We start from the raw sequence: 16,839 nt of genomic DNA, 5'->3' as shown, positions 1-16,839 counted from the left end.
TTCTGATTTCTAAGAACTGTTTTCAGGGACTGCCATTCAGCATACAAGAAAAAATGTGTGAACATGATGCACAGTCAGTTCCTTTTTCTCTTGGACATTGCCCATTACAGAAATACAAAAAAATTACGTCACCGTGTACCCTACTTTTCTCTAATGCTTTCCATCCAGTACCTATAAGCACATTACAAACATGAGTGATTTTACTGTGAGTTCAAAGATCCCTGCCTGGAGGGAATTGCAGTTTCTGTGCTGAACATGAGGAAAAGATGATTGAAGGGGTGGTGTGAGGAGGGTAAGAGGCATCTTTCTTAATGCCCAGTACAATGCCTTATAAAACAACAATATTGTCTCTATCTAGTAGTTTGAATTAATCTCTTCCAGATAAATGAAACAGACTAAGGAAAGAAAACAGAGAAGGAGAAAGTATAAAAAAAGATGGAACAAAGATGCCATTTTAAATCACTGGCCCCAACTCAGCATGTAACCGTTCTCTATGGCAAAGAGCATGTCAAAAAATTCCTTGACTGGTACTTTCTACAGCTCCATGAAAGCCAAAGGCTGTGGAATTTGCAGCTTTTTAAAGTACAGGGGGAAATCCCCACCAGCACAGCTCCAAACCCCTTAGCGGTGCAGGAATCGCCACTCAACACGCAGTGACCCATCAACAAAGGGACAGAAGCACAAACTGGATTTTCAGTCTCGACTTTGAGATCTATCCGCCAAACCAGAGTTGCAAAGAAAAACCCCTGGAGATTTATAATTTTTTTTTTTTTGGCTTATTCTCCTGGTGTATGTATCTTAACAGAAATCAGCTGTTCTCCTTCTCACTTACACAGTGTTTGCAGAAGAGACTTTAGCATCTGGCCTGGCTATTATTAAAAGATGAGAACATTCTGCTCTGTTAGGAGAACACCACTACTGGCAATAAAAAGACAAAGATCCTTTGCATCCAGGTTTCCTGAGATCTGTCTGGATACTTTTTCTTTCCCTTCCACCATGGCCTTTCCTTCCTATTTCCTGACATTCACTGACTGGCCTTGCACACCCCAGAGCAGGGATAAAAACTGTGCTTTCATGGGAGAAGTTCTCTCACAGCATGCAGATGCAGCAGCATCATTTTCAGCTACTAAGGGCTTCTTCTTCGCAACAGCAGAAATGAAAAAGTAAACAAGCTGTGGGGTGAGGGGCTGCCTTGGTGTTTAGACTTTGACTTTTTAATAGTGTTCTATAGTACCAGGTGGAGGAATACAAATGAAGGGGTGGAAAGGAGAGGTCACTGAGCACTGGACTCCTTCTATAGATGTGCAACAAGGTCTTAAACCCTTACTGCACCTTGTGTGACCAAATGCACAGGCAAGAAAAACCCAAACCCAAGCCCAAACCTAAACCGAAACCCAGAGACTGGGAGAAATGTCACCAATTGCACTTTGGGAGGTTGGGGATGGATGTGAGGAGACATGTGGGGATGGGATGTTCTCCTGAAGTCCCACTTCCATCTCCACACTCAGGAGACACCACGACTTGCTTGGCACAGCACACTGGATGGGTCTGGTCCTGTGTCAAGCCTCCCTTGGACCAGAAGACCTACAGAGACCCCTTTCAACCACTATTTTGACCCTTCATTGATAACATCCACATTTATGGGTTGAAAAATGCCGGTGTCCAAAAACACAAAGCTATTAATAGACTTCAGCTGATCTCTCTGGGCGCAATCACCATCTGAAATTGGCCTTGCAGTGAGCATTAATCACTGGCAAGTTGCTGTGGTGTATCAACTTTAACATGGGTTGTTTGCTTTTCTCTAAGTGTTGGGACATCCCGCAAGCTCCAGCTGCTCATCCCAAGTGAGCTGCCGGGAGGGAGCGGCCAAGGGCTTCACGGGTTGCAATGATCTCTGCTTCTCTTCCTGCCCCACTGCAAATCCCGAGTAAATCTGTCGAGACAGCACAACTTGGCCTTCATTCAACATTGTTTTTTGACCAGATCAGCAGTGTGGAAACTGGGTCAATTTTTTCTAAACATGTGGTTTAGAAATGTGCCGTTTCAAAGGACACGATCCAATGGTGTGAGGCGAAACATTCGATTCGTAGTAAAACGAGCTAAACAACAACAACAGCAAAAGTTCAAAGCTCTCTATAAACACCAAGTCCATGGGACACTCTGGCAAAGAAGGAAAATATTAAATCCCCTCTTCCATATTTAGGGAAACTGCAGCATAAAACGAGGAGTCCAAAGCTTCCTGGAGAATCAGAGATTATGCTGAAATTTCCAAGCTACAGAACAAAAACTAATTTATCTCATCTTTACAAGTTCTTACAACTGTAACTATTGAGATTTTATTTCATTCTTTCACCTGAACTGCAGTAGGGAAATTCAAGTCCACTTTTTATTTCAGTAATGGAGCTGACATTAGAAATGTAGGCTGCATCTGCCCTAAGTAATATATGCAATTAATCCGCATGAAAGTAGCAGCACAGGCCTGATATTTTCAATTTTAAATTAAATTGTAGGTCCCGAGATGTTTTGCTTGCACTGCATCAGATCACCAGATGCTTCTGGAAGTTGAGGCTTTGCTCTTTTTGTATGTCATGGGCTTAGTTGTTCACGGAGTCAATGGCTTTCTGTTCCCAGAGCAGTAGAGAGCTGCCGATGTCCCCCCCACTCCAAGGACATATATGTATCACAAAGAGACCCCATTGGAACGGCTCCACAGATCCCAGAATAATATTGCACTGATAGGTAGATGTGCAGGGAAAAGATTATAATTACAGAAGCCAAAGACAGCCTTTCTGAATGCCTTTTATTTTTTGCTTTAATCTTGTGCTAAAGGTTTTCTTCAAGATGCTGAGTAGATAGATATGCTCAACCTGCTCCCAGTATCTTGTCCACCATGATCAACTCCACCACCTATCCACAGATTATGGGTTTCTAGTGGATTTACTCATCATTTTAAACCACCCAAAAAATATTTCTGGTGAATAACGCTCTGGGCTGTTCTCTGCAAGCGTTCAGCCAAGTGGTGAGTACTTGAGCCGCAAAGCTGGTCACCCACATCGCACCATGTCCTCTCCTACACAGATATATGGTCTAGTGTGACCCATTCAAGTGCTGTGACATGTAGAGCATTGGCCATGTGTGAGTGGTAGCCCAGGGGAAGGATTTCACCTCAAAATACCAATTCATTTCCTCCTGACCACACAGAAGGTAACTCGACGGTACATATCGATTGTTGGATATATAACTGAGATTATTTCCTCCTCTTCCCCAGTAAACAAGGTGATGAATTTTTTATTTGGTGCCAGCACAGGGTTTGGTGCTGAACCACGAAGTCAAACCCTGCTCCACCTCTCCCCTACCTCTCTCCAGGAGCTTGTTTTAGGCACAAAAAAGGCTAATTTGGGCCTGTGGCTGCCAACACGTGGCTTCTCTAAGCCCCTCCAGTGTTGCTCGCATCCACAGGAAATTAAAATTTAAAATCAAGGCCAACAGGGAGAGGCAGCAGAGATGCTGCCCACCTTGTGCATGCTGTGTGGGACCAGCAAAGGCTCCAGAGAGCCAGAGTTGGCATTCAACCCTCACAACCCAGAAGCAAGAGGATATTTACCGACGCCAAAAGGTGGGGACAAGAATGGTCACCACCCCTTGTAGGAAGCACCTTTACATATTATTTCCTAGAAGGACGTTAAGTTTGATCTCCCACCACCGCTCCTCATGTCTGTATCAGGCTGTCATCCACATTGACCAGCAGTGGTCGTTTTGCCTCAAGAATGGTTGGTTTCTGACTAAGGCAAGAGAATGAGAGTGACCTTCTCAAGCTGCAAAAGTGTAAATGAATGAATCAAAAGCAACATCCCCAGAATGGTATACAAGGGGAAAACACATGGCAATTGCTGTACTGGATCAGGGTGATGGTTTGGCTCTTCCAACCCTTGTGCTGACCATGTCTGCCATAGATATCCCAGAGAAACGTGCCAGAAACCAACAAAAGATGGAGAAATCGCTGTAACTCCTCAATAACCACCTACCTATGTAAGAATCTAATTCTATCAAAGCTCTTCATTCAGATTGGGATTAGCTGAATATGTGTTATTGGTACAGTCACACAAGCAGTTTTTAGCTTAAACAAGCTGTAGCTTCTAGCCTGACCCACAGGGCTATGGGATAATTTGAGCTGGAGGGGACCATGGAGGTGCCCAGCCCAACCTCCTGCTCCAGCAGCCTCAGCTCCAGGCTTTACTCAGTAAATGGGTAAAGCTGTAGGACCTGTAAACCTCCAAGAACAGGGGTGTCACAACAGCCCTGGGCCCATGTTCCAACTCTCAACCACACAAAACAGTGAAAAAGTGGTTACTTCCATTTATGAGCACCTGGGTTAAGTGACCATGAAAGCAAGAATATAATGAGCATCCCTCTGTGCTCTGACTAGCTGAGATGGGTTAAACTTTGTGCTGGAGGGCAGCAGAAAGTCTTAGCACTGATGTTCATAGCAGAAGTCCCGCCCCAGATGATTTATATAGCAATATACCAGAGAGCATTGAGTGGCTTTCTTGGTTCCTCAGTCTTGGATAAAGCTTCCCTAAAATCAGGACTCAGATTATGGGCTGGAATGAAAGTACCCTTGAAAACACCCCAATATTATCTCAGTCTTCAATCACCACACAAGAAGTGTGTAGGTCCACGGTAAAGCCAACAGAGCTCACAAGATCAGTTATTAGTGACATTCAAACTTCGGAGTTAAACATTACTTGAAATGATCAGAGCCTCACACCTCTCTGTGCTACCATTTCTGTTTTACAGACTCAAGAAATAGCTAGAAAGGATAAGAACTTACTATGAAACCAGGCACAAGCTTGCAAACAACTCCTGTCCTCTCCTCCTGCAGACAGCCTTGGGTGAACTTAACCTCACCTTCACTAGCTGCTTCCCCTCCTACCCCTAACACCACGCTGGAGGAAAAATAGCCTCCTCCCCCAGTCTCCTCCCTATCCATAGATCTTTTGCTGCTTGGAAACAATTCTAGCCTCAGGCCATGCAAATCACCAGATTATCTGTAACTGCATTCCTCAGGTCTGACCAGGAAGAGGTGGGGACAACACAACCCCCATCCTGAAAAAGTGCCATAAACCCAAATCCCTCCCACCGGTTTGGAGATCTGTCCCAGCTTTTCCTATACTTCGAGTTCTGCTCACAGCGTTCCAGCACCAGAATGTCCTTGCCAATGGTAGTCCTTAGGTTTCAGAGTTAACGATCTAGCAAGATGAATGGAGCGGTGTGCAGTCCTCTAAGAAACACAGGTTCTGATATTTTGCAGACTCAGCAACATTTGAGATCCCATCTAGAAGGTGTCCTTTATCACTCACAGGCCTGGAAACTTGCTTGTTATATTTACTGAAAACTTAGGCACTGCAGAAACTGATGGAGCCACCACAGAAAGGCCAGTCCTACCATGTACTTACTTAACCCAGCCCTGCCTGGTGTGTGGTTAAGAGAGGAGACAGCAGAAGAAAAAGAAGCGTAGAAGAACATTAACAAAAAAAAAGCCATTTTATTGAAAATGAAATTCAAACTTCAAATTAATATTACAATCATGAGAAAATGCCAAACAATTCAATTTACAGTTGCAACATACAATACAAATAGTCCCTTTGAAGTTGAAGTAAACTGATCCACAATCATCATCTGTGGCATAAAGCAGAGTGTGTTTGTACAATATGTGCATGAAAAGCAAATCTTGGGTGACAGCATTTGAAAAAATAAAAAATTAAAGCTTGTATTTACACAAAATGCTACAAATATTTTGTTCCAGCGGAAATTCAAGACTGGTAAAGCATATTTAACAACAAAAAAAAAAATCGGAATGTCGCTCATATTACCTAAAACAAAAGTTACTGTAAAAGTATGGTTTTGGCTGATATACTTAAAAAGTACTGCATTTAGGAAAAAAAATAAAAGGCAAAGAATTATCTGTAAACATGGAAGTAAACAAACATCTAAAAAAGTTCTCAGAAAATGTTAAAATGAAATGCATTCTATTTAAAAACAACAAGAAACTCAGGGGTTCAGAGAATGGGGCTTCTTTGAGCTCATGGCTGATCCAGGTTTTAATTATTGCTTTTGCTGATGGCTCGTTGGCCGCGAGCAGCCCGGCGCGGGCTGAGCTTTGCTTTGCCAAGTGTGAAAGTGCAAAATTTTCCCCACTTGAGATGGTACCTGTGTAAACGGACAAATCTGCGCTCAGGGGAATGCTGGCAAAACAAGGAAGTTCAATGCTAAGGAAGACACAGCCGCTAGGCTTTTAAAAGAAACGATAAACGCCACGCGAATGATGCTGTGGGTTAAATAATTTGCTCTACTCATCCGTCCCGACCCGCTGACCCCGATCTGGTTACCCTTAGGAGGAGGGAGAGGAGGATTTTAATCCTCTGTTTGGCAAAAGCGACATTGTGCCTGTTGTGCTGGAAGTAAATCTTTGGTAGGATAAGCTGGAAAGTTAAAAAAAGGCCATTTTTTTAATGTGTAAATCTATGACCGGTGCCAAAGATTGCAACTTACCCCAGTGAAGGGCTGTCGTACCTTTGAGAAAATTCCTTTCTATCCATGCTAAGTACCTCGCAAAATGTCAAACAATCTGATATGATGAACCACATAGCACTGGTTGGCTTTGTTTTTATTTATTTTTGGTCTGAAAACCTGATTCAAGAGCATTTCCAAGAGAACTTGGAAGCATTGATGAGCAATTCTGCCTCTGCTTGTACAACTCCCTCGGTGACCAGCCTGACGTACCGGGGGAGACTTTCCAAAGGCACCTCGAGGGTTCAGGAGCACGGGGATCTACTGAAAGTCAAGGGCTTGGTGCTCCTCTGTCCATAAGTTCTTAGAAAATCCTTTCCATCCTATCTCAAGGAGGCAGAACCAGACATCTGCCCACCCGGCCAGGGACACCAGGGACACGGATCGGTCACACACACCTCAACGGGGAGCAGAAAACATTCCCAACGTCTGTCCCTAACGGTCCACTTGAAAAACCCACGGGGACACAAACAAGAGTCCTGTCGGTACTGAGCAAAACGAAAGTCTGGTCTGTGCTGGATTTATCCAGAAACAAAAAACCAAGTGCTTGAATTTTACAACAAAGTCTTAAAAAAAAAAAAATCTGGGTTGCTGCCTGCAGCCACTCTTAACAACATTTCAACACAAAAGCACCCTAAAAATTACTTAATATGCATACAGTAAACCTTAAAAAGCCCTTCTCAGCAATAACAAATAATGTACAAATATAGTACCTTTTATTAAATAGGAAACAGCTTGCACTGGCAGTACATCTTTTTCTCTTGCTTACTAAACAAAAAACAAAACTGAAATGTGTAACCAGACACTGGCTTTTTAAGTGCTGCTGAGACTAACAAACTTATTTTACAGTTACAAATAAATGGACAGTGGTATGCTTCAAGCTACCACAAACCAACAATAAATAGAATCAATTACAGCTTCCATCTTTGAAGGAAAACTAAGTATTAGGAAAAAAAAAGTGTCTTACTTATACTTTAAGCATACTTGGTATACAACCTTTAGAAGGCAAAGACTTTATTTTTTATTATTCTTTTAAGAGCACGTCATCATGCAAATGGGAGGGATGTACAATGCTAACGTCAACTCGTTTAACAGCTTCGCTGTTAATGAGCAGCGATGGTGTTGTCCGGCTCTGTGTGGCTGTGCCCACTGTTGATTTATTGCCATACTTTGGAGGGAGCCAAAATACACCCCAGGAGGCGCCAGCAGTCCCCCAAGGAGGCTGGGAAGGGTCAGCAAATCCCATCAGCACATGCCAAACACCCCGTTAAGCCAGGCTTAACATCCCTCTTGGGAATGGAGTGGGGAGGGCAGTTCAGCATCCAGCCAATGCTGCATCTCCTCCCCATTCGCCATAGCAGCCCAGGGTTGGGCAAAATTTACCCCAAATTTGGCAGCAGGCAGGTTGATAAAGGATTTTGTGTGCAATTTGCTCTCTCTGGGAGAGCCCAGGGTGGTTTTTAAGGTGAATTTTTTACCTTCCGCATTTGCAGAGGTGGGTATCGCTGCCCTTCGGCTCGTCCCTCTAACATGGCAACAGCCACACCGGCTTCCAAGTCAACACGGCATCCTTACGGCTCTCGCATTTAATGCTAACGGGCACTGAGGAGTCGCTACCAGGCAGTTTCTGTCTCAAATTTTGAACCTTTTGATTCCATCGAGTGGGCTGGAATTGCAAGGACGGGGAAAAAAGTTTCAAGTTTCCCCTAATCCCATTTCTGAGATCTTTAAGGATTCATTATTTGTACAATACGGGCTTTGAAACGGTTTTGCTTTTAATTTCAGGCAGAAAAGAAAAAATACATACTGTCAAAATTCAAATAATGCTGTCGAAACAGAACATTTTAAATGTGAATATTTTCACGTTTTGAAGTTCTGAGCAAAATCCTGGGAGAAGAAGAAATTAGGGGAAGGATGGGAAATATTTTGTCCTTCCTACCATTTTTCCAGTGTCTCCACAACTACTGATTAAAAGGCAAGACTGTGTTGAAGGCAATCAGACAGCTAATAAAAATATTTTAAACACAATATTTCCTTCATAAGTTATATAAAAAGCTCCTACATCCAAAATCATTTGATGTGGATGCATTTGGGTTGGGTTTGTCATTTTTAAGTCACATTGTAAACTGGTTCACACTGGAACTGCTTTCAGAGTTGAGTAAAGGCTTGAGGTTTACACCACTGCAGAAATGTAATAAGTAAAAACAAAAACAAAAACCACTTTTAGAGACCGAAGTCAATATATCATTACATTAAGAAACGTTTAAAGGGTCCAAATGTCATTAAATAATTATAAATATTCTTTTAAAGTTATATGATGATTCACGTTAGCAAAGATCCTCAAATTTTACACATTTATAATTTAAAAAACAAAATAAAAAGAACATAGCCGAACACAAATACTATGTATACCATTTTGGCTCTAGTAATATATATTGCCATTTTCATATTTTGCATAAGTAATAACATTTTACTTTTTGTTTTTAAAGGTTTTGGTGGTTATTTTTGGTTTTTTGGTTAATCGAAGGCAAAATGAACAGATACAAAAGCAAAAAGGAAACCCCAGGGTTGTCTAGCCTAACTTGAACACTTGTTCTCTTTAAGTACCCCAAACCAAACCAAAAATAGTAATGAACACAGAGAAGTTCCAGCTGTTATCTGCAGCAAGGCTGGGACAGAGGGGGTTTTTTTGGGACAGGTATTTTCATTTGGATGTGTTATGGCAAAATGGAAGCAACTCAATCTTTGCTTTCCTTTTTATGTGCACCAGTACAAGCCAGCTGAATTGCACTACGGGTGTGAAGAGGGTCCCATACATTGTATGATTGCAACTGTATCTGGAGTTCATGGTTAGCGGTTTGTTAATTAAAAAATAAAAGGGAATGCAGCCTTTGCCTTGCATCACAATGTTTCTCCTGATAGCTGGGGAGTCCATTATCTCCTCATTGGTAAAAGTATTTACCAGTTATTACAACTCTCTAGATCAAAATAAAGCAAAACAAAACCCCAAGAAATAATTTTTTTAAAAAAAGGGGGATGATTTTAAAAAGTACATTTTAAATACAAAACAAGGTAAAATGGTTCCAAGGGGGAAAAAAAAAAATGTGCTTTGATCCACATAATCTGAAACATGAGTTATGTATGTTGGTAACTCTTGTGTTATTTATGGCCATTATCATCCCATCTACACAGTTGCACATATCAGTAAGATTTTTAAAAAAAAAGAACAACCAGAAAAAACAGGCACTTCGTAGTTAGTCGACTGTTTGTTTGGTTTTTTTAGGTTTGGTTTTATTTTATTTTTGTTTGTTTGTTTTGGCTCGCAGAGGTCGGGCCCGGCTACAGAAGAAATCTCAGTACGGCCTCCAAACGGACTCATCCATTCTGCCACTAGAATTCAAGACGGTTGGGGAGCTGCTGTGGCTGCCATCCGCCTCCACCCCGTCACTCTGGGCGGGCAAGTTTGGGTTTAAGAGCGCGCTGCCGTTGGCCGCGGTGGTGCACGGAGGAAGCATCCTGGAAGGGGAACGGTCTCCCCCCGGCACCATGGGGAACTGGTACGATCCCGACGAAGTGCCATAGTAGAGATATGGAGTGCTGCTGGTCTGGAAAGGTCCACTTTGGTTTTGGGAGGAGCCGGGGTAGGGTGGTGGTAGGTAGGTGTGGTAGTGAGTGGTTGCGGACATACCCAGTGACATGCCTGAGGTGACTGGCGGTGTATAGGTAAAGGTGGCTGGATAGTGCATTCGTGGGTTGGAGAAGCGGCTCTCAGTGAGGGATGAAATGCTTGTGAACTGCCTGGGATCTGAAAATGGGCCCAGCTCTGAAGCACCTAAAAAATTATAACAAAAGACGGGGGAAAACAATTCTGTAAATACCATTCTTTTGTATCAAGTGATGATAGATTTTTTTTTTTTCTAAGAAAACCCACTTCTTTTGGCCCCCAAAAGAAAAGCAGACCATATCAAATAATACATTGCAAGGAACAGAGTCACACACCCGTCTTCTACAAGTGCTGGGCCAAACTCATCCCTGATCTAACTCCACTGATGCCAATGGGGAGAGCAGCATTGCCAACCTGAAGCGTTCAGAGGTCACAAGTCAGGCAGGGGAAAAAAAAAATCTCAAAAATCAAGAGATTGAAAAAGATCCCAAAAGAGAAAGGTGGATTTGGAGTTGATTTGCCTTTTGGTTTCTGAGCTTTACGGGTTATGTGTCTCAGGGTTTTTGCTTATAGTGTCTTGAGAAACTCAGGTCTGGTTGCACACAAAAACTGAGATTCTCACCTCAGCACATGCTGTCAGGAGCTGGGGCTTCAGGAAAAGCAGAAATTACCAGGCAACTTGTAATAAAACTACAAGAGTTGGCAACACCGAGTGAGTTGCACCACTGACACCAGGGGAGTTACACCGTGGGTGACTGAGCCCCACTTCTTGCCTTAAATCAACTTATTTAGGAGAGGATCTGCTCAGCTGCTTCTTCCTACAGTGAAAAACAGCATTTGCTGCATCCAAAGGATGGGCAAAGCCAATGGAGCTGATAGCAAAAACGCAAATTTTACTTTTCAGTGCAGTCAATGGAAAATTACAAGCTCAACACTCCTTTTGCTATTGAAAAAAAAAGAAGTTGTTTTCCTATGTAGTCTGTGCAGTCTGGTTGAAAAAAAGACCACACAGTTTATGGCTACTGTGAACGTCTGGATGGTAACGCTGCGAATTGGAGCCTAACGCAAAACAGGGACGGGCAAACTCATTTTGCCTAATTTCTAATCCCACATCAAACACCCAAAGTTTCAGAGCAGAACCGGAAAGCAAACTTTAGTAGCTTGGTGATCTGCTTCAGAGTCTGTGGGGTGGGCAGGAGCAAAAGAAAAAGATGGTAAAAGCTCATGCTGAGAAAATGGGAAATGAAAAGGGTATGGGAAAGGGGATGGGGGTAGGAAAAGCTTAATGACCAAGTGCAGTGCGGGAGGGAGGGAAACGCACTGGCCATTTATAGAGAGAGAGCTGGAAAGAGAGGGAAAAATGAAATCAAATGGGCTCCCCCTGCACTTCCCAGCTGACCCCTTTACTGCGTTACAGCCCTCTAGATCCAGGGGTTCACCCAACTCTTTGTCAATCTACCAAATCTGATTTACCTAAAAGGAAAATAAGGCATATTCTAGAAGCCAAAATGAAGAGCTAAGCACTGAAACACCCCGTGACTCCTCAATGTCAGATGCAGCAATGCTTGTGTTGCAGACGGGCTTTGATCTGACCTGCTGACGCTGCTGTGTAGATGGAATGTCACTCCAGCCCTTCTGCTCTCGCCCCCCTGTAGCACCCACAATGGTGGTTGCTGCCGTAAGCCACAGACTCAACAGACTCTACCACCTTGTGTGGCACATTTTGTGATTTAGATCACTGTTTCATCCTGTTCTGCCAGCTCATTTAACCCACGCTTTCAACGATATCTCAAAGTGGCAGGGGTCACAGCTTGGGTTCAGACTGGAGGACCTGGGCCACAGCCAACCAAGCGTCCAAATCACGCAGCCGGATACCCATGGATTATCATCTGCCGTCTCAAAACGTACTGAGTACAGAACTTTAAATGGGTGGTAAAAGCCCATGTTTAACTTTGCTGACAATGTGATTACCATTGTCTTTATCTGGAGCTGAATCAGTGACCTATGGGTGAATGGGTCTGTCTCCATCATCAACTCCTCCAACCACAGCTCCGTGGAATGTAATATAACTTGTACCTTTACAGCAAACACTCTACTACTTGATGCAACTCCTTTCGTTCCCAACTGCAAACAATAGCCAGAGGCGATACCACCCAGATTCAAAGCTGTAATTTTGGAACACTATCCTTTATATTGTGAACAGGTCTGATACGTATCTGGAAATATAAGGTTAGAGCATAATTTCCCCAGCTGCTCAAAATACTGAGTTTCAATCTGCTACTACTTATGCTTTTTTTTTTTTTATTGTTATTGCAACTTTCTCAACATGAATAGAGCTGCTCTTCGTTTATTCTGATAGAAGCTAAAGAAGATTTTTCTAATCAAAGGTAGAATTGGTATGAGTGTGAGGGTGTAGAACAATATCGGCACTTTGGTTTCTTTGCAACCAATACTTTTTTAATTCAAGTAACAAACTACCTGCACAGTTTTACACATTAAAAGGCAATCTCCCTTTCAGGGCTAGATCAAAATATTATCTGTATGGGTGCTGCCAAGAGACCATGTATGTGTCGAATGACTGGGAATGTGCACACCACACGTAGGCATTTCTAATGTGGGGCTACAGACCTCCTGACATACCCTAGTAAATCCACACTTGTTTGTTTTTACTGCTGCTTGTGAAGCACAATCCTATTTACCTAAAGGCCAAATAACCATAACCCTTTCTTATCTCACTCTGGCTATGTCTGTGTGGCTCCTGCACACTCACTTTTCCAAACCCCTTTTCACCCAAATGCTTTTTGCTGTCTCCATAGCTCCCTGCACTGAGCTGTGAGTTGTTCCCAACCTTCTTTATTCCCATTGTGTAAAGATACTTTTAGAATCAGGAAAAATTCTGTTCTAAAGCATCTTTCCTGAGTCTAAAAACTTTCCAAGCCACCTCTAAAACTCAGCTCCTTGCCATCATCATTGCTATGCAATCTCCATGATGCATCTTCACCCTCCTCCTCCTCCTATCTCTCTGTGCTACCTCCTTGTGTAAAGGTTGATTTTGGTTCTAACTTGCACACACAATATGCATATTAATTTATACACATTTAGCACTTTGCTGGACTGGGAAGACAAACAGCTTTTCTGGGTACGGCACCCATCTTTGTATATCTAGTTGCGCACAAACAGCGATGTCGATCAGCAATATAGTAACATGACAGTGCAAGTAAATAATTTATCTATTCCTCTCCCCTGCAGGATTAAAGATTTATGCTAATTTTTCCTCTGTCAGAGCAAGAAAACAATTTGCATCCGTGAATTCCCACTCTCGTGATAGCTTGTACTAATCGGATGGAGCACGGATCCTCCACCCTGCATCGTGGCCGCAAAATTGCGAAACCACACTTCTGTGAAGAGAAGAGACTATTCTGTGCCGTCAGAAAGAGAAGCACGGCAAAAAGCACAGCAAGTGATCTTCTTTTCCTATAGTCTGATCAGCTCATTGTGCTTGACAATACAAATAAATAAAAGCACATTTTATTCCAAAGAAACATTTACTTCTGAAGGAGCCCAGGTTAAACTGCTTTTAAATTTTCCAAGCTGATTCCTCCCTAACGTAACCTGGCACTCAAGTTTTCTGAGAGCTATACGTTTCGAGTAGAAAAGTGGTAATGTTAATATGCCAATATATATGCTAACGTCTTAGATTCAAGAATACTGCTCCAGTGTGTTTCATATTTAGAATAAGAACAATTAAAATTCCATGTGGTTTCACTTATTTTGATGCAGAAGCCTCATTAAAAACCCTAGACTTGGGCATTTGCCAGGAGCCGACTAAAATGGCTTTGCCTTCACGCTTAAGAAACAATTTTACCTGTGGCAGCTTTGCAGCTCTACCGTTCAGAGCTGAATGCGCAACGTGGTCATTTCTCTCTTTCGGTTTACGGATGCCAGCTGATGCCAGTTAACGCTCCTTTCTCAATTAATAAGCTGTGCTTGTGGTTTGCAGAAAATAAGGCAACAAATTTCTGCCAGGTTTACAGCACTTTGGCCAATCGCTTCCAATTATTATAGATCATAATGTATGGTGGATAGATTAACTCCTTGTGGGTGCAGAAAGCTGACGTCTGCTTTAAAGGGTTATGGGATAATTTTATAACTTACAAATATTGCAATTTGCTTTGTCATTTTATGCTATAATGTCACTACAAATATATATATATATATATATATTCCCTTGGCTTATTGCATATGTCTGATAGGGAAATTCCCAGCCCATCGAGTCAATGCATAACCACTGGATGCAAGAAAACAGGGTGGTGCTGTATCCAAAAGTCACTGAATACTCTGTCTCAAGGAAATTCAGCTACACATAGTCAAATATATTTACCAGTAGCTAAATGATTCACTTGTGTTTTGGGGAACTTCAGTGTTAAGACATTAATTGCAGCAGATACTAGATTTTGTGAGGTTTTGTTCAATAGTTTGATTCAGGCTGGGACACAGCACTAATTGATCTATTAAAACTGTTTTTTCCTTCCCTAACATCTACGTCTAAGAATTATATGTGCAGCTTGGACTACTTAACAGCTGATAATATCTCCTCGGATGAAGTATGCCACACACTTCACATGAGGAGACGATTTTCAGTCTCTTACAGCTTTGCCAAACTTGAAACATTCTGGCTGAAATTGTCCATGCTGGGCGTCTGTCTCAGGCTAAATTGTGATTCATGCATTTATTTGTTTTTAAAATTTCAGCTGAAACTCTTCTGCTGGGAAAAATATATTGTTTTACTAATCTTAAACTCTGAGGAGCCTTCCTTTGAAAAGTTGTACCAGTTCCATGCTTTGAAGTACTGACTTGAACTTGGAATAGGAGTGGCTTTTGTGTGAGAGAAGTTGCCATGAAAATCCAGCCAAATATGAACAAATCATAAGCATTCTGCCTAAAAATGGGCAGAAGAGTCTCTGCCCCTACAAAGACACTTGTCTAGAGACTGGAATGAAATCCAGGAGTCCCAAGTCCCAGTATATTTTCTGCAAATAATGCTGAAATGGGGACATTCCCACCCATTCCTGTGCCAGTCTCAATCAAGAATCGGTCCAGCAGTGGCTCCCTTCACCAGAATGGCAGAAACTAATGAAAAAAGAACTAAATTATGGTCCATGTGGATGTTTGCATGATACTGAAAAGAAAAATCTGAGAAGGCAGGGTTACTTGGGGTTTGCTTTTTTAAGAAATCTGAGAAACTATAAACACAACTGCAGGCAAACAACAGGGTATTATTAAGGTTACCATGTGAAGAGTGAGAACGTTAGGAAATACCAGAATTAAAGTTTCTTCTCCGTGTGCACTACGATACAGCATTCAATTATGGGAGAAGATGCTACTCCTCTTACACAAACCCCCCTGCAGGCAGCACATGAGCTGACCTCCTCTGGACATGTATCAGAGTTAAAGAACAGAGAAGATTATTGTCTATATATCACCCAAATTCACTACTGGAAAAAAATAAGAAGGGGTGAAGTGAACAAAGGAAGGGAGACAGGATTGTTTCCCTGAGCAAATGGGATTTTATATGTGTTTCTGCCACACGGCTCCTACGTGACTCAGTTGAAATCTCTCCAAATCGCATTTTTACTTCTCTCATTTTCTGAGCTCCTGATCTGCACGTGCGCTAAATCTTCACAGCTGCAGCTGAAGCCAACAGGATCATAGATCTGAACATGGGGCTAAAGGCAGATAAAAGTTCATGCTGTAGGTGACACATAGAAGGTGCACGGAATTACATGAAACTTCTGAGGCAGTCTCAAAACTCTTTTAAAGCGGGTTCGTTCTTTCTTGGGGATATTGCACTGCAACAAACTATATATGAAAGCTGTGGCAGAAATATTAGAGCAAAGCCCATCGAGAAATTAAGAATTCCTTCTGCAGAACAGAATTTAATGCTCTGCAATAAGCAAGGCCTGGAGAAATAGAAAGAACAAGAAGACAACAAAATATTGAAGAGCTGCTCATTAAGTTAGCACTGTCCATCCTGTGCACTGAATGAGACAGGAATCCCGTGGGAAAAGTATCATGTGATCCTGTAATTAAAATCTGTAATATAATGCATAAACAGAATGAGGCTGATTTAAAGTTGCACAGGCAACGTAAGTACTGAGATTTCCCAATTTCTGAGCACTTGGTTTTGCAATCCTAAGGATTTTTTGCAACGTGCTGGGATGGGGGGGAGTGATTATTTACTAGCTCTGTTTTCCCCAAGCATCCTTCTGTAGCAGGGGGAGAGTGTCATTTTGCTCTTCATTTTGTTAAATTCTCATCACCTGCCACTGCTAATAAGAGTTTAGTGAATCACACACAGCACCATCCTTCTCCTGCCTCCTTCCTGGCAAACTTCTGATTCTTCCAAGGTGCTCAATCACCTTCCTGCTGGATGCTGCTGCAGGAGCCTGGGATCTAAAAGCACCTCCTCATCTATTTATTTGATTGGATATTAGGAATAAATTCTTCACAGAAAGGGTTTTCGGGCATTGGAACAGGCTGTTCAGGGAAGTGGTGGAGTCACCATCCTCAGAGGTGTTTAAAAGGTGCATAGATGAGGTTCTTAG

At 42.3% G+C, this 16,839-nt stretch overlaps 1 protein-coding gene across 6 annotated transcripts in view; it reads right to left on the bottom strand.

Moving 5' to 3' along the window:
- Positions 1-16,839, bottom strand: part of RUNX2 (RUNX family transcription factor 2) — a 228,372-nt gene that overhangs the window by 63,652 nt on the left and 147,881 nt on the right. For 2 of the 6 annotated variants that reach the window (XM_065055682.1, XM_065055680.1), the window contains exon 7: positions 5,526-10,402. The exons of the other annotated variants lie outside the window; for them this stretch is intronic. In XM_065055682.1, coding sequence (XP_064911754.1) covers positions 9,924-10,402 — 479 coding nt within the window. In that variant the 3' untranslated portion in view covers positions 5,526-9,923. Of the gene's footprint in view, positions 1-5,525; positions 10,403-16,839 lie in introns of those variants that run through there. 6 annotated transcript variants of the gene reach the window in all.

The sequence above is a fragment of the Columba livia genome, chromosome 3 (genome assembly GCF_036013475.1).
Source record: "Columba livia isolate bColLiv1 breed racing homer chromosome 3, bColLiv1.pat.W.v2, whole genome shotgun sequence".
In the NCBI taxonomy this organism is placed as follows: domain Eukaryota; kingdom Metazoa; phylum Chordata; class Aves; order Columbiformes; family Columbidae; genus Columba; species Columba livia.
Note: the sequence above shows the minus strand (reverse complement) of the source record. Positions and strands in the feature narration are given on the sequence as shown.